The sequence below is a fragment of the Periophthalmus magnuspinnatus genome, chromosome 19 (assembly GCF_009829125.3).
Source record: "Periophthalmus magnuspinnatus isolate fPerMag1 chromosome 19, fPerMag1.2.pri, whole genome shotgun sequence".
Classification (NCBI taxonomy): domain Eukaryota; kingdom Metazoa; phylum Chordata; class Actinopteri; order Gobiiformes; family Gobiidae; genus Periophthalmus; species Periophthalmus magnuspinnatus.
In genome coordinates this window covers 6,290,579-6,317,457 of record NC_047144.1, presented here as the reverse complement: position 1 = coordinate 6,317,457, position 26,879 = coordinate 6,290,579, and the positions used below count along the sequence as shown (strand labels likewise).

The 26,879-nt window shown below is 40.0% G+C and overlaps 4 protein-coding genes across 5 annotated transcripts; 2 read left to right on the top strand and 2 right to left on the bottom strand.

The window, feature by feature from the left end:
- Positions 1 to 550: 550 nt before the first annotated feature.
- On the bottom strand, positions 551 to 9,120 carry LOC117387639 (alpha-1,6-mannosylglycoprotein 6-beta-N-acetylglucosaminyltransferase B-like). Its single transcript, XM_033985178.2, has 17 exons — positions 9,073 to 9,120; positions 8,640 to 8,755; positions 7,604 to 7,715; positions 7,161 to 7,303; positions 5,003 to 5,067; positions 4,749 to 4,922; positions 4,510 to 4,677; positions 3,960 to 4,129; positions 3,762 to 3,893; positions 3,202 to 3,335; positions 2,464 to 2,600; positions 2,221 to 2,376; positions 2,004 to 2,150; positions 1,819 to 1,935; positions 1,662 to 1,736; positions 821 to 981; positions 551 to 749 (listed from the first exon to the last, which is right to left on the bottom strand). The coding sequence occupies exons 1-17, from the start codon at positions 9,096 to 9,098 to the stop codon at positions 551 to 553; spliced, it is 2,232 nt and encodes a 743-aa protein (XP_033841069.1). The 5' UTR covers positions 9,099 to 9,120.
- Positions 9,121 to 11,753: 2,633 nt separating this feature from the next.
- On the top strand, positions 11,754 to 17,200 carry tbc1d24 (TBC1 domain family, member 24). Its single transcript, XM_033985041.2, has 7 exons — positions 11,754 to 11,889; positions 13,132 to 14,212; positions 14,818 to 14,976; positions 15,052 to 15,115; positions 15,214 to 15,309; positions 15,904 to 16,144; positions 16,218 to 17,200. Exons 2-7 carry the CDS (start codon positions 13,224 to 13,226, stop codon positions 16,370 to 16,372), a joined length of 1,704 nt encoding a protein of 567 aa, XP_033840932.1. The 5' UTR covers positions 11,754 to 11,889; positions 13,132 to 13,223; the 3' UTR covers positions 16,373 to 17,200.
- Positions 17,201 to 19,258: 2,058 nt separating this feature from the next.
- On the top strand, positions 19,259 to 24,233 carry atp6v0cb (ATPase H+ transporting V0 subunit cb). Its single transcript, XM_033985404.2, has 3 exons — positions 19,259 to 19,521; positions 22,162 to 22,345; positions 22,867 to 24,233. The coding sequence occupies exons 1-3, from the start codon at positions 19,449 to 19,451 to the stop codon at positions 23,069 to 23,071; spliced, it is 462 nt and encodes a 153-aa protein (XP_033841295.1). The 5' UTR covers positions 19,259 to 19,448; the 3' UTR covers positions 23,072 to 24,233.
- Positions 24,234 to 24,372: 139 nt separating this feature from the next.
- On the bottom strand, positions 24,373 to 26,728 carry nubp2 (nucleotide binding protein 2 (MinD homolog, E. coli)). Of its 2 annotated transcripts, none has more exons than XM_033985402.2 (7): positions 26,651 to 26,728; positions 26,343 to 26,461; positions 26,077 to 26,275; positions 25,548 to 25,702; positions 25,173 to 25,283; positions 25,020 to 25,089; positions 24,373 to 24,586 (listed from the first exon to the last, which is right to left on the bottom strand). In XM_033985402.2, exons 1-7 carry the CDS (start codon positions 26,664 to 26,666, stop codon positions 24,450 to 24,452), a joined length of 807 nt encoding a protein of 268 aa, XP_033841293.1. In that variant the 5' UTR covers positions 26,667 to 26,728; the 3' UTR covers positions 24,373 to 24,449. The 2 variants fall into 2 exon arrangements, with proteins under 2 accessions (XP_033841293.1, XP_033841294.1); XM_033985403.2 differs by having other exon boundaries at positions 26,343 to 26,458; positions 26,651 to 26,720.
- Positions 26,729 to 26,879: the final 151 nt, after the last annotated feature.

The following is a 26,879-nucleotide window of genomic DNA, read 5'->3' as shown; positions in this document are numbered from 1 at the left end:
GTGAAATCATATGAAAATTAATGTTTGTATGTAGACTTAGTAAAAAGACAGCCATAGTCACTTACAGAAAAAAATAATAAAATAAAATTAAACTCAACTTGTTTAAAGAGACGTGAGGACTAGATATGGCAAAAGGATCTAAAATGAATTAGCAAAAGTAATTGGCTTTCTTAATGAACACAAATACTATACATCAAGTGCAATCTAAACTTTTTTGCCTGTATTTAAACAGGTAGGCGGCTGAAATTCAGTCCTGGCCCCAAAGGGGATCCTATATTCCCTCTGCGTTACTTTCAGTGACAAAGGAAATCGAACCATATACAGGATGCAAAGATGAGGAGAACATGTAAACTCCACACTGCAAGGCCCAACTAGTCTGGGAATAAAACTCAAGACATTCTTGCTATGAGGCACACATAATAAATACTATGCCACGAACAGTCCATCCTTTCACTAAGATTAATCATAAATAAAGTTGTTGATGTGTGAACTGGACCTTTTACAAAATGAATGCTTATCTTTCCTGTGAATCCAGAGTCAACAGTGTTGGCTATGAGCAGCCCGGGCACAGTGCCACTTGTCCAGGCGTGTACTCTCTGCATGGACACAGTCTTCTGAAGGAGGGGTCAGATCCTGCACAGCTGAACAGGAGAGGCTCCAACTGCAGGTGGCACTGTCGACCCCAGGGATTGTAGGCTGGGAACAGGTGACTGACCTCTGCCTTCACACTGGAGCAGTTCAGCTTTAGACTACAACACACAACGTCACTGTAAGCATATAACCATACATAACTTAAATCTGGTATCCTATGGGCTCTCACCTGGTGAATGTGGCAGCACTATTTAAATAATGAAATAATGCAGGTTCACATGTAAGAGAGGAGTGCCGGCACACGTTTGTACAGGACTCACCCAAAGGACTCAGCAGCACCCTTAAAACACTTTTAGGTGGCCATGTAGGAAGTGATTTACTGCAGAAATTCTAAATTGAAAAATACAAATTTAATAAATATTTTTTATTTATTTTTTGCATGTGTACTACAACTATTATACACTGCCTGGACAAATAAAAGTCGCCACCTGGATTTAAATAAGCAAATAGGTTGAGGTTGTCACAGTGGGTCAGGTCTAGGTTTAGCAACAGTCTGTGCTCAAAGAATGAGGTCAGCTGACACCTGAATATACTGAATGACCAGGCTGATGGCACAGGCATGTTCCAAGATGACAATGCCAGGATTCATCGGGCTTAAATTGTGAAAGAGTTGGTTCAGGAGCATGAGACATCATTTTCACACATGGATTGTCCACCACAGAGTCCAGACCTTAACCCCATTGAGAATCTTTGGGATGTGATGGAGAAGCTTTGTGCTGCGGTCAGACTCGACCATTATCAATGCAACATCTTGGTGAAAAATTAATGCAACACTGGATGGAAATAAATCTTGTGACATTGCAGAAGTAAAACCAAAACAATGCCAGAGCAAATACGTCAAAGCTAAAGGCAAACAACCAAATATTAGAGTGTGTGACTTTCTTATTGGAGGTGACTTTTTTTTGTGGCCAAGCAGTGTATTTGTACCACACACTTGGTTTATGTGCAGAAAATAAGTTGGACTTAGCCAGAGCCTGAGCTAACAATGTCATATTTGGTTCCTAATGTACCTGATGAGTGATATAAGCCTGAAGCCTCTCCAGCATCCCCTCACAGGTGAACTCTCGTGGAGTGAACGGTTGCACCTGCAAAAACACACAATAAATATGTAGACTAATTTTTTGGCCCATAGTGATGTATAGTAATGCATTGAAACAGTTGACCTACCTCTGTGTGAAAAATGTTCTGTATTGCTTGCTGTATTTCAGTGCGGTTATTCACATCCACAGTCCAAACATAAGGCTTTCCAATGAACTCTTCAGCGTAAGGATGCTGGGATGAGATCTGTGAAACCAAATTATATCACGAACCAAACCGCAACTCAATAAAATTGGGTAGATGGTTGGCCATACCTTTCTAGTAGTTGGCTTCCCTTTATAAAAGTTATTATTTTTGGAGGAGTGGGGAGGTTTGAATCGCGGCTGGATGAAGGCACAGCCCATAGCTATAGCTTCAATAGGAGCTGGGCCTTCGTAAGGGAAACCCAGACCTACAAAAACCTGAATAAAAATATTGATTTACAAATAATAGCTTGATGTCTTATATCAGATTGAATAACCAATATGACACCTTGGCGTTGTGGAGAAGTTGTACAAAGTTGTCCTGACTCAACAGGCCGTGGTTTATGACAAAGCTGGGTAACTGGGATGGGATTCCTGGGCGCTTGTAAACTGTGGCATGGATTTCAAATTCTTCACTGATTACTTTCACATAATCAGACTTGCCCTAAAAATATTAGCACAAAGAAATAATTCAAATACATATATAAATACAAATCAATATAAATACAAAGACTAAAATAATGTATTTTACCTCCCACATGTACTCTTGTTTGGCATACACAACTGCAACATTGCCTTTCTTGTAGGAATCCATTGCTTCTTTCTTGACTTCAGCTTTCAAGCTCTCCTCGGTCACAAAGCCCAAGAAAGAATTATCCGGAGTGTGAGCTGTCAATAAAGTGAGATAAAATGAAAAGAAATTAGTATAGTGAAGTATGGCAGAAAAGTAGAATTTAAACATTTGTAAGACGACTTGACAAGGCAGCTGGTCAATGACAAACTGTGCAAAGTGTGGGAGATAAGTATTTACATTAGAGATGCAGGAATGTGTAAGACCAAGATATTATCAAAATTTATCAAACCTTATAGGAAATGACCACATTTATTGGCCTGACCTGCCTGGGAACAGCTGTTTAGACTCACAACTACGTTAGAACCTCTGATTCAAACCAATTGGCAATTGGCAAGACAAAAAAGTTTAAATTTTAAGCAGTGGGTAGAAGATTGAGCCCCAGCTTGGTCTCGTCTTGAGACAATGTAAACTCCCTGACAGGATGCAAGGTGTTGGTATGGAAACCCTGTCAGGACAAAGCTATTTATCATTGGGAAAGAAGATTGTGAAAATTCTGAGCAAAACATTCATTCTTGTCGCTTAGTTAAGGTTTACCTTGGAATTTCCTCTTCATTCTATACAAATGCTATGATGGGATAATATATGCCAGTGAGAAGTGTGCTTGATCTTATGTTTATGTAAAAATGTGACACTTACGAAACATGGTCATATACTGTTGCGGGTGCAGGTCCCAGCTTCCCCATAGGGTTTTGTCTTCACGACTGCGAGCGTAAGACCCCAAGTTAAAGGCAGGTTCTGTGCCAAAGGAGTCCAGGATTCTGTATCGACACCTACAATAAAAACATTCGACATCATTTCCTAAGAAAAGTGGAAGCAACCTTTGTGCAGAGGTGGGTAGCACTCAGTTACACTTACTTGAATAACTTTTTACTTGTACTTTTATTCCTATTTGAGTATTATATGTTTTATATACAGTATATACAGTATAGTACTACATAGTACTGTGGAGTAAAGGTTTTGGTTATTGTTCCCCACTGTGAGTAAGTCTACAAGTGACAAGAACGTTATGTTGACTATACTAAATGTTTGAAACAATTGTATTTCTTGTACCTCTCCTCCTGACATGTTTTTTTCATCTTTGTGGTCTGTCCTTTGAATCATAAGTCTGTTGTTACGTCACGGCAGTCACTCTTACTCTTACTCTTCCTCCTCCACCTCTGCCTTTGTGTCATGTGTTACGTTACAAAGCCCCGTACTGATAATGCCGAAAAGCTATTCCCATTGCTCCTTGTAGATGTGCCAGGCCATGGTAGTCAGTATAGATGAGGTCAAATGTCAGAGGTCTCTGTATGGGACAGCTGCCTCGGCCCGGAGCAGCACCTATCAAACTGGACACAAACATTTAGCATTCCCAGAAGTCACTGCTTCATTTGCACTCATAGAGCAGCCGTAACCTGTGGAGGAGGTGCTGGGACGTGGTCAGGGTCACATTGTGGCCCAGCACGGTCAGACTGGCACTCAGGTCTGCCCACTGGACCAGCTCTCCCAAAGGCCCCCCTCTCTCCACCATGGCTTCAAATCTCTGCCCAAGACTCCCAGCCAGAGTGCCAGGATACAGCAGCACCTGCAGGCCAAAAGAGGTATTGAAATTGATTTTAAATTAATTGTAAACCCATACTAAATAAACTCAATTTCAATTTCTTTCATTGCCAGGGCAGATTACAGGTGTGAGCAAGGGAGAGGAAACCCTGGTCACATGTTTTAACTTTATTTTTATTTGTGTGGGTTTTTTTTAGCAACAACAATACCTATGATGGAAGTGCAAGACAGACAGAAGGTTAATGCCACTACCACTACTAATTAGTAATTGTACAGATACCCAACACTGCTTATATAAATATAAAGTTAGCATGGAATTTCATCACTGTGGGACTAATAAAGGCATATCTTATCTTATGTTAAACTCCATCCATGCACATAAAAATAACAATAGCCACCCTGTACCCTGAGTTTCCTGGACACTGTGATGTTGCTCCTCCGGCTCAAGTTGAGACCAGCCCGGATCCACCTCTGCTCCATCCTCTGCACTCTGGCCCGGATGAACTTTAATCCAGGACTGCTGCTGTTTGTGATGCTTTCAGACAATGGAGCTAGACTTGTACGTATTTCAGCCTGTGAACAATATACACAGTTACAAATGTATAAATGTAGAAAAGTAGATATATATTCATTGTATATTGTACCTTCTCTGAATGTGAGCGGGGTGTTTGATGCCATGCTGGGGCGGTGTGGTTGAGACCAGCCTGTAGGGGGCAGAAGTCCTCAGTTTGGCTGAGGTACTTTAGTAAAGAGCAGGTGGAGCCATCAACACCATAAAAGGCATAGCATGGGTCTGTCTTCCAGTGTAACCGAAGAAACTGCAAGCGTCAATAAGCCGACATTCAGATCAAGGCAATTCCCCTCTAAATATTTACAGTACACTTTTTCTATATCTTACCTCCATTTTGTCCGCACAAAGTGGAAAAGTGGGGTCCAATGGCACTTTACAGTTTTCAGTGGGCTCTGATGATAAATAACAAGATATTTTGTCCTTGAACTTTTTTTTACAGTATATTTTTCACATTAAAGGAGCACTATGTAACTTTTCTGGTGGGGGTCAGAAACTATGAAGATGTTACTGCTTTCCCTGGAATGTTACACAATATGATATTAAACTTTTTAACATGCATTTATCCAGTCATGAATATTCTAATGGCTAATAAACATCTAAAACATGCAGTGAGCGGAGTCACCTTTCAGATGTAACTTATAAATTGGTCTAGTGGCATCTCCTGCTTGTTTCCATGGAGCTATATAAGCATAATGCCATACTGTGGAACATTCCATACAAAGCAATAAAATCCCTTCACCAAAAAAGTTACATAGTTACATTCCACTTTTTAAATAAACAATGGTATTTAAGGTAATAATGAAGACTAGTAATGCTGTTTCTACCATTCACAATAATAATATAATTTTAAGCATTAAGGGAGCGGTCAATATTTTTGTCAGAGACCTTTTACCGTAAGCCCAACTCCAGCTTCATTCATCTGTATTAACACTACTGCACATGGCCTCACACCCACCTAAGCCACACGCCTCTTCCCAAACATCTCCCTTTTACAATGGCAACCCGGGCCAAAGCACACAGGCCCAAACTGTGTAAAACAACCTCGTAAAGTCGGAAGCGCCAGAACAGGAAAACATCTGAGGTGTGAATAGTGACCAAAAACAGAGGAGTAACAACAGAGGGGACAAGCTGGTGACAGGACTTATGGGTAATTCCTGTTTTATAGGGATGAGGTAATATGAGTGGGTGGTAAAGGTGCACTATGTAACTTTTCTCTGTCTTGGAATGGTCCAGCATGGCGTTGTCCTTTTTGAGTGCCCCAGTTGCCCCCGTCTCTGTCTTACGTGTATTCTATCACTGGTGGGTTTTTTTACTGCTGTGAAATCAGGCATTCCTTCTCTCCACAGATCTGACCTATAATTTGGTCTGGTATTTATTTTTTGTTGGTCTGGTTTTGAAGACAAGCAGGTGAAATCACAAGTGGACCTTTAACGTTTGATTTATGTGTGTATACATTTTGTTTTTATCAGCGCAGACCAAAACACACACTCCCTCTCTTTCTTGACACCTCTTAGCAGTTCAGTGGGACTTATAAAACGTCTATTTGAGGACTTTATCCACATAAGCACCCGCGCCGGTGCCCTCCCTTATCACAGCTTGTTAACTTCAATGTGTGGTTAACCTCGAATGGGGCTATGAACTGCATGGACGGTTTTAAGTGTAAGTCTTGACCACGGCGCGCGACCACACAAAATCACTGCATCAGCAAGTTATTGGAGCTGACAACATGGAGCATTTGGAGGGCATTTGATTTGGCTGGACTGGTGGTTAAGTGTGTAATGACTGGAACAAGCCCTTAAGTCTAAACATCAGTTCTGACAATGAATCTCTTTGATTGCAAATTAATCTGATGTCACAGTCAGCAGACATTATTTGCAATGGAACTAAACTGATTAATTGATTTTTTTCCAATTTTTCCGTGTAGAATAGACTTGAACGGTTTTATGAGTCTGGGGTCCAAACATGCAGTTGTTGAGAGAGTAGATGCAAAACACCGGATTCTCCTCATTTGTGTGGAGTAGCTCAGCTGGCATAGACGTTCGCCCACAAAGTGAAAGGTTGCCGATTGGATTCTCTGTTTTTTTTTGTTTTTTTTGACAAATATGTTTTTTTGTTTGTTTATAACAAAAACAAAAAAAATGTATAAGGGCAGTAAAAATACACAAAGCCACATTGGGAGAAAAAAATCTAAATAAATGTGTGATGGCATATAAAAAAGTTCTTATGTGAGTATTATATTTTGTTAAGTGATGTGAGAAACGTTGCTAAATCTTGACAAAACAGTCAACTTTATCCTCCAAAGTATAACAGATATTCTCCATATGCAATATATCAGTTCAGTTAACCACATCATAGGAACTGCATTAGTTTCCCCTAATGTTAATATAACTTTTTTGCAATTACCTCCCATCCACGGGTAAGGTATATTGTCGTTTAGTGTTTAGACAAGCGATACATAAGCCTATATTTTGGGTATGTTTTTTACCTGCCTGTGTTTTATGCTGGTCCTGGGACAGAGCTGTGTCCTGACGCTGCTCATGTTGATGGTTGAGCTGATCAATTTTCTGAAACACTCTCTTCATCTCCCGCTCAACCAAACGTGCCAACCCCTGCTGGTCTTTCCTGAAACTACAATAATACAACAACCTTTAATCTGTATACAGCTTGCATTCACATGACATCACATGACAGCTGGAACTGTATAGTGGATAGTGTTTGTCATTATTGGAGACGTTGTCCTAGTTTATGGTTAATATCTTGCTAATTACTAGCCATACACATGAAACAACATTAGTGGATCATAAGATTTTTTTCATACAGTTACATAGCCCCTGACCGCCCATCTGAAATTATGACATCAACAAATTCTAGAGCATGAACACAATGTATTGATAGACTCGTACACATAATAATATATAAAACAGAGACCTCTGTAGCTGCATGCTCAGGTCGTCTCTGGTGCCATCTCTGTCTCTGCTGAGCTTCTTCACCCGAGAGTTCAAATCTTTGAGCTGGAGCGCCAGGCTACGGAAACCATGACCTACAAAACACAACATCGTACCATGAGCAATCACTCTGTTACATGCTTAAGTGCACATTACCATACTAAAACATCGCTACACCTGTTAATATAAAAGGCCGTGTTTTCTAGGTACTTGGGGAGTCAGGCTTGATTTTGCACCAATAACAGCCACCTTATTGATATTATCTGGTGATGTCAGAATTTGCTGTTTGGTCAGCTGAGAGTCGGATATGTGCAGGTTTACATGCCCACAAGGACCTTAAGCACGCCGCTAATGAAAGATTAAAGACATGGACTGGAGTTAGTTTCCTGTTACAACTTCACGCTGGTTGTGAGACAGGCTTATTAAGTTGTTCCAAGAAAGAATAACATTGTCTCCTAGCTTGTCTTTCTTCAGAAAGGTATTTCACAGGAAGAAGAAACCACAACCACAGAGCCACAACAGTCACATGTGTTGGTGGACCCACAACGATTTATGTACAGTATCACATAACTTTGGGCAAATTTGTCGACACTGCTTATCGAATGTCGAACAAATCAGATGATAACACGGAAAAATGAATTTTGTTCATTTTCTAACAGAATAGCTTACATCTTTTATTTTCAGCAACCTGACAGAACTTATAAATATTGATAAAGCCACACATATTTTGAATGTAAGTTGAACTTGCTACTAGAAAAAAGCAAGTACGAGTCAGGTTTGTGAATCTGACTGCGCGCCTGCTCACAGTAAGGCATGTTTTTCTAAGCTTTTAGTGCAATACAAACATTCCTAATGAAAATACATGCTTTTATTTTAGTTGTAGCTAAAACATTACACAGTGGAGCTTTAAATAAAATGTAATGTAACGTAACTATTTGAAAATCAAATGGTATGGCACATTAATGGGAATACACCATATACCTTTGAATTATTGAATTATTATGCACAGTGCAACCTACTTTGACCTTCAAGTGACCTTCCAGTCAGTTCATCCGGCGCCATCTCCAGAGGAACCCAAAAGCTCTGCAGCATCAGAGTGAGCACTGACATACACAGGCACAGCAGCAGGCAGCCACTAGAGGGAGCCACACATATCAAATTACTGTTACATCACAGACGTTTATCAAAAGTGCTTATGCTCATCATGACTTTATAACCAATTACAAACATAGTATCAATCTAATATGTTTGTAGTACTGTTGCCTCTTTATTTGCATAGTACAATTATAATTGCCAACTCTTATATTACTTTCTGCACTGCATTTTCCAATTTAATGAATTAGAATGAAGTTGGTAAACCAAATACAAATCTTTTAGTTACTTTTACTTTACCTATGTAACATAAAGTCTCATCTTGAACCATGCTGTGTTGTGGCTAATGCTCTGTCTTACCTCCGTGGTCGCAGTGGAGCACGCATGGCCCTGTGTCAGTGGATGTCAGTCTGAAATACATACAAAATAGGTGATCCTTTAAACCTAAGTCATTTTGCACAAAATGCATCTCAAACATAGATACTACTTTTCACACTGCATCACACTCATCTTTCCTTTAGATGTAATAGTTGTTGCTCTCCTGTACACACACACACACACACACACCCCTTCAAACGCTTGGTCATATTACAGTTTCTTTGAGCATGGACTTGATATGTTAATCAAAGTGAATTAATACAAATCCTCACCTCTTCTAGTCTCTTCTAGTCCAAACGGATGGCAACCATGGGACAGCCATGGGACCATTTACAAAATTAAAGAAAGAAAATAAAGTCCAGGCCGTGGAGGATTCTTGTCTCCCTCCTCTTGTTTCCCTCTTCTTGTCTCCATTCATTGTGGGTCTACAACCATGGCCTTTTCTCTGTCTTATATACGGCCTTTGGGTATGGCATCATGCAGTTGCCAGGGTAACCCGACTCCCCTTTAAAGAAAACAATACACAGAGCGCAGCTTAGGGCACACCCAGATACAATGGAGCCCACGCTATTGGGTGACAGCTTCTTTCACTCTGCTCAGGAGAACTTGGGGTGCAATAATGAACAGATTGCTTGTGGGGTTTTTTTGTAGTAATTTTCTGCAAGTAATTAACAACATACTTAAGACTCAAATAAAATAACCATATTGCTATATTGTTATATTCAAGTCATGCAAATGTAAATAACAAACTAGCACTGAAAGCATTAATGATAAGTATAGGTTTAAGTTATAAATCTCTACCCATGCATCAGATTTTAAGGAAGTGTACTTCAATAGCATAAAGTGAGATTACAACACTATGCTATAGAACAGATCCTTTCATGTCTGTCTGATGTAAAATATATATGATATAAAAATATTAAAAAGGTGCATTTTGAAAAAAACAACAACAACAATAACAAAAAGCATTAATCCGCAGTAACTTTTTGCAAGGGAGCCATATATTCACTTCTCACAAATAGTAAAAAACATTGCTCTATATCCTAGCAATCACAATAAAGAAAATAAACAAAATTATAAGGCTATCACATGCCTATAAAGACTTACCAGAACACAAATTAAATCCATGGCTGCTAATAAAGGAGACACTGTGACGCTGCGTGTGAAGATCATTAGCTGGGCCATCAGTGTGCCAAGAGCGTCAACCTCACTAACTCGCTTAGGCCATCTCCTGCATGCAAGGAGCAAGAGACAGTCAACCAAGAATACTTCACACAAATGAAAACAACCCATGTTAAAAGAATACATAATAACTGCTTTTGTGTATATTATTTTAGATAGCACATTCAGCATGTTACCAACCATACAGCATGTTCACTGTATTAAAAGCAATTACATCTCCATGGAAATAAGCTGGAGGCATGCACGCCACCTGAAAAATTACATAGTGCACCTTTAAAATCAGATTATCCAAAAATAAAATTAAATCTGGCGTTGACTAATCTGTGCATTGCTTAATATAATTTTATGAATGAGATGGGGACAGTATATTTCTAAGCTGATGCACTCATGAACTTCAAGTGTGTTGATCCTTCTTATCAGAACACATCAAGTCACTGGAGGTAAACCGGGAGTAAGAAGAATGACAGTAAGGTCAAAGACACAGTGCAAACTAACTGCGCCTGTCATGTCAACATACTTATCCACTTATTTGTTTTTAGTGAACATGTTTATAGTTAAGACTAGCTTCTCCTTTCACATACAGTGTTTTAATGTACCGGCCTCTTTCTATAGAACTCGCTGGTCGAATCAGACTACATGCAAAATGATGTTCTTATTGTAATATAAATGTCTATAAATAATCCCTATTCAGTTCTGATTGCACATTTGCAGTGAGTGATGTAATGTTAGTGTGAGTGGGAGGGGCTTACTGTATGAGGTTGCTTGCGGATGTCACAGATGAAGAGGATGGATTGGATGAGCTCAAATGTCCATAAGGAGCTACAGCTTACTGGCTTTGCTCCCATCTGTCTGACACACAAATGAAGGAGGACAGATACATTGATTCAGTCTGGAGGTGATCAGCTGGCATCAAATCAACGAGATAGGAATCACTGTTAAGGACGCTCTACCGATAGAGTCATGTGGCACTTCTACCCCTTCTTATACTCACTATAGCCTATTACATCTGACCTGGGTGTAAAAATAAACCTGCAATTAAGCAATTAAGAATGTCGCTCTATGTCACAAGCAGAGTAGAGACATGATACTATCGTTACTGTATGAGCTGACGGGATCACAGCTGAAGCTAAACAACATTTTACTGATTTGTTCTGGGATGCACAATTGAATTAGCCGTAACCACTGTCATGTGGGAGTACGGTGGTTGCTTTGAGTGTGGGATAAAGACAGGGTTTGTTCAGATATGGGCACTTCCTGTCTGCCAGAACACCAACCAGTATTAAGCAAATAGTCTGTAGACAGGAGAAAAAAAGATAAAGTGAAGAAATGTAACATATTTTTAAAACACACAAGACAAGTCATACAAATACTGTTGACATCATAAACGTGATTCTTTCAATTGAATGCAGTAAATTTGAAGAGACCAAGACCCATGCATAGGCCACAGATCTATATTTAGTCCATGAGCTGACTCTGAGCCCACCTGAGCCCCCTGACAGGATGCACAGGATGCACAGCAGCACATGGGCAGAGCAAGCTCCGGCAGAAAGCACTGCGCATGCGCCACACAACTTCAGACGAATCCTTCTGCACGTCTTGAGATCTCTTCCCATTCAAGTAAGAATACTGTCATATCATTTTTTATGGCAACAATGTACTGATTGCTTATATTTTTTGTTATCGGTTGCATGCTGTTGGGCTTTCTGTGTTAAACGCTTTTTTTTCCATACAGTATCGCAGAAATATCAGATCAGATCACCTCATCCGCCTGTCTGCAAGACCGCGTAGCTATTCATTGATAGTAAAATAATTCCTGGGACGAACAACATGCGCATACATAAAGTGCATGTTAAAAACATGATGTTGGTGGTTTTGTATCAGATTTAGTGTGTTTTGTACCTGGTTGGTGCGGCTGCAGGGCTTCACTTTCACTGTGACAGGAGCTGGCAGTAGCTGGACGCTAAGCTAACGTTAGCTATTTAAGAGTGTTCTGTGTTAGCACTGATTTTAAAGGAACAATACACGATTTCTTGTTAATTTGAAGTTAAGCATTAGCTAACAAATGACACATGCGCGATTTGTTGAACGTGTTTTACATGCTTTTACTTAAGCCTGAACATTAATTAAATTATTTGCTGAGTGTTCATAATAGGATCTAATTTAACCTAAGCAGAATTGAAGCCTGTCACCTGCTGTGATGCCATTTTATGTGTTTATAATTGGACATGGGGAAACATGGAGGCTATGCACCACCACACCCAATGTGTTCACCTTTGCACTGAAGGATTGATCCTTTTCATTTTAGAAAACGACAGCTACTGTAGGACACGTCAGATATTCTTTTGCTTTGTGTGGTGTCTTTCTAACAGTGTTATTGTTGGCACAGATTTTATTATGCTGACATGTGACCTGTTAAAATATTGTAGCATGATTTTTATGGCTGCTATTGCTTCAAAGTGACATGTTGTATAATGTAGGACACTGTATCTCATGTGACTGTACAACACAAATTGATGTAAACTGCACACTGTAAATGAAAGTTATTGAAAGTTGTTGAGACTTGTTTATCACAATGTTTAATGCAGACCAGTGCCCGGTCAATTACATCTTCCCATAATTTGTGTTCCTGAATGGTCATCTGAAGTCGTTTTTATATTGGTCATAAGGCATTTACTCAGATGCCTTGTTGCTGTGTTCTATTCATGTCTTACAGTAATTGGATTAAAACTTCCTTTAGATAATTCACACACCAGATACACGCTTGTTTGGTGTGACTATCTTTTATCAAGGCTTCTTTCCTGTGGCTTTTATATTTAGCTTATACATTTAAAATGCCTCTATTTTTTTTCTGTTTTTCAGGAATCACAATGGGGAGTTAAAATGTCATAACTGATCTTTTGTGTGGAAGTCTGTAATAAGGCAGTACATTTCTAATTAATTGTGTGTACATCATGGCTGAGGAGGAATATGGCAGCTTTGTGGACTGGGCTCAAATGGGGGACCTGGCCAAGAGCAGTGGTCCCACAAAGGTTGACTGCAAAGACCTAAAGGAGTTTAAGCAGATGGCCCGTCAAGGGTACTGGGCTAAAAACCACAAACTTCGAGCGCAGGTCTACCAACAGCTCATCAAAGCCATCCCCTGTCGTACGGTCACTCCCGATGCAGAAGTGTACAAGGACATTATGAAAAATGCAGGTTCTAAGAAACCCTCTGCCCACATCCCCCTGCCGGAGTTTGTGGATGGAAACCCAGTGCCCAAGTACTGCCTCAAGCCAGAGGCTGTAGATTCAGCCCATCAGATTATGAACTGTTTGGCGGGACAGTTTCCAGACATCTCCCACTGCCCCTCTCTCCCAGCAGTCACAGCATTACTGCTCCACTTCAGTAAAGACGAGGCTCAGTGTTTTGAGCATGTCAGTCGTATACTTGCCTGTAATGAGCCTGGGAAAAGACTGATGGACCAAACATTTTTGGCTTATGAATCTAGCTGCATGACTTTTAGTGATTTGGCCAATAAGTACTGTGCACCAGCGCACAAGATAATTCTGGCTACGGCTCAGGATGTGCAGGAGGTGTACTGTGAATGGCAGCGATGGATCCTGGGCGACCTCCCCTTCAGCCACGCTGTCCGAGTACTGGATGTTTACCTTGTGGAGGGCTACAAGGTGCTGTACCGTGTGGCTATCGCGCTGCTAAAATTCTATCGTAAGCACAAGGCTAGTGGCCAGAATAGCCAAGCAGTTCAGCCTCCTCAGGATCCAGAAAAGGTGCGAGCTGAAATCCAGGCCTTTGTAAAGGGTATTGGCTCCACTGTGAGTCCGGAGAAGCTGTTGGAGAAGGCCTTCACCATTCGACTGTTCAGCCGTAAAGAGATCACCTTGCTCCAGCTCACCAATGAGAAGTCCCTGCAGCAGAAAGGCATCACTGTCAAACAGAAACGGTACACAACACTAAATGTTTCATATTGTTTGATCAGATTGAAATGATCATGAATGAAATCTTTACCATAAATGTGGTATTTAAGGAATGCTGGTCCTCCTTCACTGTTTGGTATAGTAGTGCTCACAACATAAACAATGCATACATTCTGTAAATATAAAATCGTACATTTACAGAATGTAAATCATACATTTTACATTTAGCATCATGTGTCTGTCAAATGCAAAAAATGATAGAAATATGATAGGAACAACTCAAATGCAACTCAAATCAGAAGGACCTTCTTTGACTAATGTAATATTTTAGTTATACAGCATAATGTTTATATCTAAACATATTTTATTTTAGTGTGTCTCATTTTTCTGTTCTGTTTTGTGTTCTGTTTTGTTTCTTTTCACATTCACCGTCTTCATCTTCTTCTGTGTTTGCAACATTTTCCTCTTTGTACAGTTCTAGGTGGGTTTTATTTTATTTTTCCATCACCATATCTTTGTCATCTTTCAATTTTCAAAGAGTAGTGTTAATTATATTCACTCATAATTACCAGGGAGCATCACTAATTAACACTGTTTGAATATGCCTGTGTGTCTCTTGCTGATGCTGAAGACGGAACGTGCAGTTGGCCCTTAACCCTGACACATTTTCCTCGGAGATCGTGAGTGCCAAGGAAATGCGGGACATCTGGTCGTGGATCCCTGAGCGGTTTGCCCTTTGCCAACCACAGCTTCTCTTCACTACTTCTACTCATGGCTGCAGCTTGACCAGGTACAAACAAACCAGGACTCACTTCAGAAAAGGTTGTTTCAAAACTGGACTATAACACATTCACTTTTGTTGCAGGTTCTACTCCCACTCTGAAGGCTATGAACCCACTTTACTCCTCATCCGGACAACAGATGGCGATGTAGGACACCATATTGCTTCTTTAGAGAGTTTTGGCAAATTTTTTTACATATAATGGCTTACATTGAGTACTATCTCTTTACTATCCGTTTTCTTCAGGTGTGTGGAGCCTTTCTGTCCACAGACTGGGAGGAGCGCAAGAGAGGGGGTAATAAACTGAGCTTCTTTGGAACTGGAGAGTGCTTTGTTTTTAAGGTTGGTTCATGCTCATTTAGTATTTAATATGCTAGAACTCCTTTTATTCCTTTTAATACTGGGATTTAGCCACCAGAGGGAGCCATACACACTTAACTTGTGTGTCCTGATGGGTCATTGGTTCTACTGGCCTGCTTCTTTGTCAGAAGGTCACAGGCCACTACACTCACCTTGCAGTGTATTTTTTTGCAGAAAAAGCTCCCATGCCACTGTTCATGCTCACATGAGTTTGCAAAGCACTTGATCCAAACAGAGCAGCTCCACACTAACTGTGGAGCCTCCTGTGTTAATTATTTATTGGTGGTGCTGAGCAGTTGTAGGCTGCGTGTGCACCATAGAAACACCCTCCTCTTGCACAGCGACACAGACAGAAACTCCTGTAAGATAAGCCACAATCGACAGTGGGCCTGTTATGAGGTCAACTAGAAAACCCCAAATAACCTAAACGTATATGCAGCAAAATTTGTTTAAGCATGCTTCTGTATGGGATCACCAAAATTGTAAGAACTTGTTTGCTCATAATATTTTCTCAAAGGCTGCACTCATACTAATTACTTAAACTGTAGCTTTGACTCTGTTTGTTTACCTCTCCAGTTAAAGCCAGAGATGGAGCGCTATGAGTGGGTGGTTATCCGCCATCCTGAATTAGCTTCTTCTTTAAAGACTCAAGGCGAGGACAACTCTGCTGCGACTGAGGGCCAAGACAGCAATAACCTGCAGCAGCCAGAGAAGCCTGCTGGGGAACTGTCTCCTTTTCTGTCTACTCGACACTTCAACCTCACCTCCAAAAATACTTCCATGTTCATGGCTGGAAACTTTGATTCTATTATAATAGGTGAGTAAGCAGCGTATAGTACCATTATACCATATTATAAGAAGCTAATTCTTATGCTTTTGTTTCTGACCAGGTGGAGGTGAGGGTAATGCACTGTACATAGACTCGGAGCTTAACCATGGGCGCTCTGCAACTTGTGCCACATTTGACAACCCTCCTCTGTGTGCGGAGACCTTCCAGGTGTCACTGTTGGAAGTCTGGGGCTTTCAGGACACCATGGCCTCCTAAAGCAGCATGCACATTACTGTACATGCAGACAAATGTTAGTAATATGCAGTCCAAGAGGAGACTCATTTTGAAAAAGGAATCCATCTCAGCAAGGCACCAAGGCAGCCGAGGTCTCTTGTTTGTTTGCTGTGACCTATTCTCTTGACTTAAGTTTTAATGTCTATCATTTTTACTATAGACAAACAGAATTGTACTTGCAGATTATGTAAATCTCACAAAGGTGTTTTGAGGTCAATCCTTGGGTTTTAGAGTGATGGAAAATTGGCACAGTTGCCATAGCATTTAAAAAAATTCTTGTGAAGGGTCAAACAATGTTGTCTATAAACGGGAAGCTGAAACCCATGAATTTGTTGTTTTTAATAGCTGAAAGAGCTTCAGTTCAATAAATTCAGAGTCTGCCAAATAAAAAATTTAAAAAAAAAATCTGTCTGTCAGACCATAAATAAGTATTTTGTATTGTTTGACAGGTGTAGCTATTTGTGGATATTGTAATGAAGAAGAATACTGTAGTGAAATGTCCGGTGTAATTGTTGGTCTTATTGTATGATCGGTGAAATTGAGTGACTATTTGCTGTAATGTGTTCATTTCACAAAATAACATCACCTCATATTTGTGAATAATGGATAAAACATCTTCCATGTCCATTTTGACATTAATCTCTCCAGTTGCAGTTTCCTGTTACCTTTTTTTTGTGTAAAAGCAGTATTGTATTTATACAGAGCTGTGCCCTGTTGGTGGTTGTCACTTTAAAATACTCTTACTTGTATGTGTTTATTGAACATCATGTGAAAATACAAAAACGTACTTTTAAGTAAAACTGCAGACTCAGACAGAATTTCTTTTCTCGGTGGCACTTGCCTATAGCTATTTCTGGCTGTTGCTACAATGAGGTTAAACGTCTTTAGATGCTTCACAAATGTGCCACATGCCTTTAAAAGTCAGCTGACCACATCCTATGCCCTGTTATCCTAGCATCTAGTTGGACTAGTTCACTTGCAAAAATGCTTTGTCTCTGTACTTGCATTCTCAATTTAGGACAAATTACTCATGTGTATCATCTGCCTGGGTTTGTGGAAGTTTAAGGTTGTAAACATGACTGGAAATATTTAGTTTACATGAGTCAGACAGAGATAACCCTTCTGAAGGAGCTAAGACTTTATTAAATGTCAATTTTAATTCGATGACAGTTTACAGTAGCTTTCAATTTCCTCATAATTGTCACAAATATACTCTTCCCAAACAAAGATGTGTATCAAGTTGCATCATAAAGTCTAAAACCTAAAATAACAAAAAACTTTGCCAAATAACTCCTTGTGGATTTGGTTTGTAGTAAAATGTTGAACAATAAAAAAATTAGACAGAAAAATGTTAGCCTAAAATGATATGATAAAATAACATCACTGGATTGTATAGACATGTCCCTTTTCAATGAGGATTCACACTAGCTACATGCTGATCTATATTTAGCTGCTCCTTTGGGTGTAGGTCTGGCGCTTCTCCTGAAAACCATGCTTTCCAACCTGAAGGAGTAAGGAGCTTAAATGTTTACGAGTGCACTGAGAGGGGTGTTTTCCTGGACAGTGTCTGCACCCTGGATCATAAGGGTCTGTGTACAGAGGATTAACTTCCCTAGGCAACCAACATTGTGTCAGTCACTATTGTTTTACATTATGCTCAGACAAGGTGACTTAATATGATACATGCAAAATGCACCCTAAATGTTTGACTTTGGTTTGTAATAAATCTTATGTAACAGATTTCTGCAGACCTAGTTGTGCAGTGACATAAACAATCCATGTTTGTTGTTTTTTCCTCTAAATTACATTGGAGCATCGTTAACAATTCTGTTGTCCTAGAAAGATGTGAACTTAGTAGAACAAGCAGTAGCTAACTGCAATATGTGCACATATCATATAACTTTGACTAGATATTGCACACAATGCCGGCCGAAAATAATAAGCCACCCAAAACATTCACATTTAAATTCTTCATTATGTCTGCCTACATTCAGTTGAACAGTGTGAATCCTTGTCCTTTCTATAGTTGAGCAGTTTATGGCCTATGGTAGTGTGTTTTACAGTAAGTGTAATGAATGGGGCTCTCCAGAGATGGGGGAGGGGTTTACAGTGTGACCAGACCAGTGCAGAGAGACAGAGGATGGATGAAGACAGGAAAAGCAGCAGGCATGGGACTGCATGTCTTCTCTGTGTGTGAGTCACTCATGTCATCTCTCCTGTGATGCCCCAGCCTCACCCTCCTCTGCATCAGCCACATGCACACTTAGCTATAGGCTGGACTGGGGATTCTCCTCCCCCACTACTACACTCATCCTCAAAGTCTCCCTCAGTCACACGCACCACGCTGCTGCATGTCACAGCTGGCTGTTATAACCATCTTCTGCGCCATTGTATGTCTGTGGTGCTAAATGTAGAGATGTGTCAGAAAATATCCTGTGGGATTCTAAGAAAATGAGAAATTTAGTTAATTGACATATTAGACAATTAGATTAGGCTAATAATCCCACTGACTATATAAACCATAGCTAGTTTCCCATCTTAAATATAGTTTTAGAAGTAGGGTACAGTATGGGCAAACCCTCCTGTTTAACCCCATCCTGACACCCCAGTTCTGATTTTGAAGGTTGAGTCCTAGGTGAAGGGAAACCCTGCAGAGGACCACACCATTGATGCCTCATAGGGGTGACCTTCACACGTTAAAATGACGCCATTTTATTTCAAAATAAATATTTTATTTGCCTTAATAATACACCTCGAATTTTGTTAAAACGATGAGCTGATAAAAACATAGTAAACTAAAGTGTGACTTGCAGCAGTCGCGGCTGATGGGAGGTCCCGTCCGCGCGCACAGTCAGGTGATATTTTCCGCTTCGCCATTTTGTGCTGCTGCGCCGGGTATTTATCTGTAGAGTCGTGACTATCCCGTTTACATTGGTAGTTAGGTGGTCACACGATCCCCGCATTCTCGGCCTTTATCTGCTCTGTGGCCTTTGATAGCTTAAAGACTTCACAGCTTCTAGTTTTATATTTAGTTTATTTTTATATTCTATAAGGCAGGATGTCGGCAGAAAGCCCTGAATACTCTCCGTTCTTCGCAGTGATGGGTGCCTCTGCGGCGATGGTTTTCAGCGGTAATTATACAATTTTATTACTTCATTTTTGATTAATACAATTGTCATGAATAATCGTAATTGAGATCATGCGCTGCCCATGTGTATGTCCATCCTTCTCCCGGGGCGGCTTGTGCTCAGCCATGATCCGTATCTTACAGCTTACGTGCACAGCCATCCACTAGCTTTTTGCTAAGACTGTGTTAATCTTTAGCTGTCATTTATCAAGCCTTTGGGACAGTAAAACAGCCAGAGAGTCGGATTTGATCTCATTCACACGACATTGCACTTTACTTGTTAGATTTTAGCGTTGGTTTCTCTTTCAGACTGCGCGTGCTATGCTACTAAGCTAACCAGCTGATGACGACTACTTTAACACAGACACACACTGAGGCAGCTTTATAACACCTGGAATGAATTGGATCAAAAGAATAAGACCTGTTCATCTTTCTTTTCCTCACACATTACTTTCACCAGCATTACAAAGTTTGCCAAGGTTTCAAACGTGCTAGGAGAAATGCTATCATCATTTTTGACTTTAGACGAGTGCTTGTTTTAAGTGTTTAGACAGAATAGGCCTGTGACATAACTTGTTTCCTGTTCGCAGCCTTTTGCCTTTAACATCAGTAACTACTATAAAACAAATGCAGCCCAGTCCCTGTAATGAATGAAGGCACAAATTATGTAGTAATCAGTTGATGTTTACACTGCTATTATCTCTCAAAAAATCTAAAGGTTGATTCATGTCTGATCTGGTTAACTTCCTTATTGCTCAAAGGACTGATACAAAGTCACATGATGATCACATGATGAGATCTCTGACTTGGAAAAGGCCAAGTGTGTGAACGTACAGCTACTGGCATCAATCAATCTAAAGAGCTTTTTGTTCTTTGCAGCATTCTTGCTTAGTTATTTCAAATTTAATGTAACACATCTTCATGTATCACATTCAGCTAAACACCTACTAAGATTTAATTGTAATAGGAAAGTATTTATTTGAATATGTTTCATAGTTGTTGGCATCTGTTTGCGTCTGACATAGGTGTTGTTTTGATGAGGTGTATAGTTTATAATATAGGGCTGTTTGAGAACTATGACTGGTTCTGTACATTGAGGCTCTTCCTTGTGAGTGGAGGTCATCCATTGTGTTCCATTATTCACAGGTCACTCAAGTTATACCAGTGGTTGTAAAATGAAAGCTACCCAAATTCCCAAAAGGTTATGGGTAATTATGCCACTGTAAATTACTCTGCTGTTGTGGTGTCAGGTGACGCTGTCCGGTGTCGGGGTTGTCTAGCGATGTGTCTATTGGCTTCATTTAGTACACAGAGCAGATGACGCTGGCCTGCTATTATTCATGATGAGTAGGTGCATATCTACCGTGGCCCATCAACAACAGTAATGAATATGTACAAAAAGACAGTTGGATTGGAGCTTGTGACTGGCTACTACATTAATTACACTTGTTAATTTGTAAAAAAAAATCCCAGTTGTAAGATATTGACAAGTTGCGCAACAGGAGAAACATTTTGTAAACGTGACACTCTGTCTATTCTGCACACGTTCCTTCCTCATTTTGTCTTGCTTTGGCCCTGTCCATCTTTGTGTGAGCTGTTCATGGAAAGCGTGTCTAGGTGGAGGCACATCCTACTTTGACATCACCGGACGTCACAAGGGCGCCCACACATCAAATATCAAGATGTAAAGCTCTTTACCTAAAATGACAGGATTAGGATTACAGCCAGAGGTTTGCTTCACCGCTGCATCAACCCTCCAGTAATAGTGACTGATGTTGAATAGAAAAAACAGAGGCTAGAAAAATTAGTTTTTGTCTATACCAGGTTTGCTTATTGGCTCTTTTTAGATGAGCCAGAGTGATTTAAACCTTATGCTTATCGGATCAGTCAGTGTGAATCGATATGGAGCGACTGCAGTTGTGGCTAGCCGCCATGTGTACATTAGAGATTGACTGGCTTCCCTTTTATTTTCTTAACATACAGGTCCTGTTTAGTAGGTTAAACACACAGTAAGCCAACTACAAAGGACTGCACAAGGCAGTGTCCCCGAGATACTGACTATTTCATATTTTGTCTTGAGTAGAAAGTCTTTGATGAGCTAATTTTAGCCCAGCGTGCTCCTGCAGTAGGACTGTGCTATGACGTAGAGTGCTCTGCTTTTCATCAGAGGCTGTCCCGATGAATGCTGATGATGCACTTTACTCCTCCCTTTTTCATTTTACTGATGCCATGCTCCAGCCAGTGTGGACTCAGTGACTGCAGCTGGTACTGGTGGATGGGCAACTTGTTTAATTTTGCAGTGGTGCAGTCACTTTTGTTTTTATAAATACAGTTTCATCTTTACTAGGCAAACCTCAGATCCTTACATATGGTGCTTGAGTAATGTCTGTAGTACAGTTTAAACACATTGTATTTCCATAGATTGAGCCATAACGGATTTTATAGGGAAGTAAAATTTGTAGTAACATTAGTTTCTTTTGTGGATTTTTAGCATTTCCTCTTTTGTATTTTGTAAATGACCTCTGATTTTGGGTGAATTTCACATTATCAACTTGATCAAGCAATAAACAATATGTCTAGTCTTGCTAGATTCCAGTGACATAATGTTTCTGTATTTTTATACATAATTCTCTCCTCTCTCCAGCCTTGGGAGCAGCCTATGGAACAGCCAAAAGTGGTACAGGCATCGCAGCCATGTCGGTCATGAGGCCAGAGCTCATCATGAAGTCCATCATCCCTGTGGTCATGGCGGGTATCATAGCCATCTACGGCCTGGTAGTAGCAGTGCTGATTGCCAACAACATTTCAGAGAAGGTCTCCCTCTACAGGTGAGTGTCCACTTGCACAATTCATGTTTCTTATGCTGTACTAATCTACACAGATGCAAAGCAGTGGTCAAATGTCACTGACCTCAAGCCAAACATTCCAAAGATACAACCTCTTATTTGCATTTAAGAAGTCTTATTGCCATTCTATCCAATAAATCAGTAACTTTGAGGAGTCTTATTGGTGTTTATAGGTTTGTTCCTATAAAGTACAGATGATTTTATCAAAACTAAGCAAATCTTTTTTTTGCCATGTAGTGAAAATGAACAAAATTTTGAATTCAGTGTATTGTTTCATAACTTCATAAATTGTGCTTGGTATAACCTCACTATTCTATGACTCATAAACCAGTGTATCAGGGCTGCATCAGACAGAATCTGATATGAAATATGAACAATTACAATGTAAAGAACCCCAGAGAGCGAGAGACAAAATGTTTTGTCTTGTTTTGCCTTTTTTATCTGAGCATAGGTGATATACACTCTGCTCTAACATGTGTATATGTTTATATGTTTGTGTGCAGGAGTTTCCTTCACCTGGGAGCTGGACTGAGTGTAGGCCTGAGCGGGCTGGCAGCAGGGTTTGCCATTGGCATTGTGGGAGATGCCGGAGTAAGAGGCACAGCTCAACAGCCAAGGCTATTCGTGGGCATGATCCTTATCCTTATTTTTGCTGAGGTCTTGGGGCTCTATGGTTTAATTGTTGCTCTAATTCTCTCTACGAAGTAAACGCCCATACATCTCCATTACAAGATCTGTCCTTTATGTTGCTGCTGGAGAAGGTATAAAACAGGGGAAAAAAATGTAAATTTCTGCCACACAGATGAAAGGCAAGGGGGGGACTTATTAAAATGGATCCATGAATATGATCTTATATCAACAATGTGTACAGTTGTCCCAGTTTGATAGTCAACTTGTAAATGCGCAATGTAGTGATTTGTCTGTATTGTGTGCGTGTGTTTCAAAAAGTTGTATGATTTGTTCTCCCTCCACTTATTTCAGGCCTGGAGGCTGGCTGAAGCAGCTCAGCCTCTGGTCTATGAAAGCTGACCAAAGGGCCACAAAGCTTTTATTTCTCTCATATCATTGTGGGAGTTGACACAGTTTCTGCATTTAATCTTAAGGATCTGTTTGTAAAGAGAAATGTGTATGGACTTATGGATTTTTTCCACTGATTTTATTTATAATAAATTGTTAATTGAACTTTAATCCAAGGATATAATATACATATATACAGACATAAATATCTATATAGATAGATTTATGCACTGTGGGTTAATTGTGATAAGTGGTTGGATTCCTCTGGATGTAACTTAATAATTAAGATTGCCTTTAGTATGTTTCTGGTGGAGTGGGAGTTGTGTGTAGCTGTATTCTAATCATGATGCGACATTCTCAAACCTCAGTGTGTTCCTGTAGTACTGCTGTTTGCATTAAAGGTGTGTGCCCAGTAGTGGGTGTCACAGATGTAATTTCCAAATTCATCTCCTTTTCACCCTCCCTCCCTCCCTCCCATATCCAACTATTTGTGGCTGTAACTCATCTCAACATTCCAGCCATTCAAATCATGCATGCTTTTGTATATTGTGCTCACAAGCAGGCCATTTTGTGACATTGTATTCCAGATCAAACATCTGTATGCATTGATTGGCTGGAAATGGCTCATACATCCGGTAGCAAATAGAAATCATAGGATGTGTTTTGGCCTGGCCTAGTTTATCAAAGGAACTGATCTGATTTGATCTGGAATATGTTTTCTTAAAATAGCACAGCTTTTGGCGCCTTTACTGAAACACCAATCTACAATCCTGTATTAACACTGGTATTAAAACTTATCCTGATGTGTCAACATGAATGTTTTCACAATCAAATTAAAGAAGATTTCAACATAGATTTGGTTTGGGTTTCACACATAAAATTGCCTTGAGTAATCCTTTGACCCTAATCTTCAGTGGTAATGTTTTGTCAATACAGGGGGGGAAATAAAAATTCTTATTGGTCTTTGCAAAATCAAGACAATGCACTAAATTATGCACTTAATGTTTAATGGTTAAGTTAATAAAAATATTTGATAACATACAATTGAAAATAAAACAAAGATACAGTGTCAAATTTCAAGGCTTTTGAGGAGAGTTGCACATATGCTGCTTATTGCGCTGAACGTGGCACTTTCTGGGAATGACTGCATGAAGTCCTTGCCCTCCTCTGTGCTGGTGCTCAGTTGTGGATCCAAGGGCACAGAACCTAAAAGAGAATCCCACTTCGTTATAAAAACATTGTACTGACGGGCACACGGCCTTTGCTTTTGATTACAACTGAACTATGAGCACATTAATTGGGCTACGTAGTGTAAGTATAGTAGCCCATAAAATCTGCATTGACACGTTTCTTTGGTAAAGCTAAGCCTCAGTCAAAACAAGACCCACACACAATAGTATAATGCATTAGCCGCTTCATTACACCACTGTCAAATGTGCACACAATATGGATCAGTGCAAGAGATACCCAGAGTTATTGATCGCTGGGGATTATGTTAAGGCCACTACTACAGCGCTGTCTACACCGACCATTTTAGCAGTGATGTACAAGGCCTTAGATTCATGAACGAAAGAATACGCATAGAAGGGGTAAAGTGACACCTTGTGGTCGAAGGTTTACATTACAAGCATTGCCTTACCTAGAAAGACTGATCCAGTGAGTTTAGCCAACTCTTCACCGCCACCCTTTGAGAAGATGTTGCTGCATTCCTGTGAAGTGAATGTTCAATACAGTACAGGTGAGAACAAAAATGCTAGTTGTTATGTAGTATGAATTTGGACAATGCACTCACTGAACAATGTGGGCAAATAAATCCACTCATGTTTTCTACAATGCCCAGTATACGAACGCCTGTCTTCTTACAAAAGGTGATCTCCCTCCTTACATCCCCTGTGGACACAGCCTTTACGCAGTAGAAATATAAAAAATAAAGATTATAAAATTACGAGTCATTAAATTAACATTGATATAATCTTAATTAGTCAGAGGCAAATTTTGTGTATTAGGAACATTCTCAACTTCAGTAGGTATCGCAGAATCATATTTTTTGAGAAAGAGCACTTAAAATCCTAGCAGAAAAATAGATCACATCTGAATAAAAAAATAGAACAAGTCACATTTAAAACGTGACTGCTAGGTGACAATGACAACAATGAACAACTGTTACCTGTGGAGTCGTGACCAGAACCGCCCCATCCACTCTGTGCTTCTTCAGGTTCTCCAGCACAGCCAAATGTTCGTCTGATGTCCCCGGAGGAGTATCCACCAGCAGAACGTCCAGCTCTCCCCAGGACACATCTGACACAAACTGCCCTATCAAAGCTGTAGATGAGAGCTCATTATTATGTTGTAAGATCATGTTTTTACAAATATGTCTCATTTCTAGCTAAATATTTTATTTGAGTGTAATTTAATGCCTCTATTTACTAGACAAAACTAACATACGGCTAAATAAAGCTGTGCTGAACTAAAAGACCAACTAGAAACTAAGAGTACAAATGTATCCCCAGGTCCACCATCTCATAAACATTTAGGTTTACTTTGTTTTGTCTGCTGAAAATGTTACAGTGATAAATTTGATTTTTCTAAATGTGATGAGTCACTCTCTCAGGTTCAGATAGAGGTCAGGAGCCACACTGGAATTTTTAGTAGAAATATCCAACAAGAAAACACAGAAGACAATACAGGGCGAGTACCTGTCTTCTTAGGTCCCCTCCACACCACTGCCTCGTCAGGGTCCTCCATGAGAAAGCCAATGGACATGAGAGCGAGGCTTTTCTGAGCATCTGTGTAGACTGGCACCCAGCCTGCGTCACACTGGTGCACATCTGGACGCCCAACACTCAACATCCGAGGAATACTTGGGCCACACAGGTCCACATCGAGGATACCAACCTTTTAAACACACCAATGTCCATTTTCTTTCTTACTATGTAGGTTTAAAAGTACAGCTCATTGTCACCTTCTTGCCTGCTTGTCTAAGGGCCAGTGCCAGTTCAGTGGTGATGGTACTTTTCCCCACACCTCCTTTTCCAGACAGGACAAGGACCACATGTCGAACCTGGGATAAGTTGCTGTCTGCTAATAAATTAAAACATTATTCCAGAGAACAATTTGAGAAACTTCTTTTCTTGTAGGCTATTCCAGGACTATTATATCAAAATGTACAAGATAACAGCTAGTGTCAAGTCATGAATAACATTATCTGGGTAAAAATAAACTTTTGTCAGTTCAAGATTGGCTATACATGATAAAGAAGTGTTAAATTACCAGTATTTTGTTCCATATTTCTTGTACAGCCTGATGCACGCAGTTGCCTAACGACGTTGAACACTTCCGTATCCCGTGACGCACGTCCACTTTTTCAGCCAATCACCGAACACGCTTTGAGCTTCTGTCTCGCGCTCGTCGCTTCAAACACCAATAGCTTTAAGTATTTACACTACGTATAAATCATTATGACCGTATTACATAGAAAGGAAATACAGAAAAAATAGTT

Bases quoted from the DNA above. Each gene is read 5' to 3' on its own strand.
- atp6v0cb (XM_033985404.2), top strand. From the start codon at position 19,449: ATGTCGGCAGAAAGCCCTGAATACTCTCCGTTCTTCGCAGTGATGGGT. The intron at 19,522-22,161 runs GTAATTATACAA...TCCTCTCTCCAG, and splicing joins TGCGGCGATGGTTTTCAGCG to CCTTGGGAGCAGCCTATGGA. The intron at 22,346-22,866 runs GTGAGTGTCCAC...GTTTGTGTGCAG, and splicing joins GAGAAGGTCTCCCTCTACAG to GAGTTTCCTTCACCTGGGAG.
- nubp2 (XM_033985402.2), bottom strand. The intron at 25,284-25,547 runs GTAACAGTTGTT...TACTGCGTAAAG, and splicing joins TTCTGGTCACGACTCCACAG to GCTGTGTCCACAGGGGATGT. The intron at 25,090-25,172 runs GTGAGTGCATTG...TTCACTTCACAG, and splicing joins TTATTTGCCCACATTGTTCA to GAATGCAGCAACATCTTCTC.
- LOC117387639 (XM_033985178.2), bottom strand. From the start codon at position 9,098: ATGCGTGCTCCACTGCGACCACGGAG. The intron at 3,894-3,959 runs GTTACGGCTGCT...GTTTGTGTCCAG, and splicing joins TCCCAGCACCTCCTCCACAG to TTTGATAGGTGCTGCTCCGG. The intron at 3,336-3,761 runs GTACGGGGCTTT...TTTTTATTGTAG, and splicing joins ATAGCTTTTCGGCATTATCA to GTGTCGATACAGAATCCTGG.
- tbc1d24 (XM_033985041.2), top strand. From the start codon at position 13,224: ATGGCTGAGGAGGAATATGGCAGCTTTGTGGACTGGGCTCAAATGGGG. The intron at 15,116-15,213 runs GTAGGACACCAT...CGTTTTCTTCAG, and splicing joins TCCGGACAACAGATGGCGAT to GTGTGTGGAGCCTTTCTGTC. The intron at 16,145-16,217 runs GTGAGTAAGCAG...GTTTCTGACCAG, and splicing joins CTTTGATTCTATTATAATAG to GTGGAGGTGAGGGTAATGCA.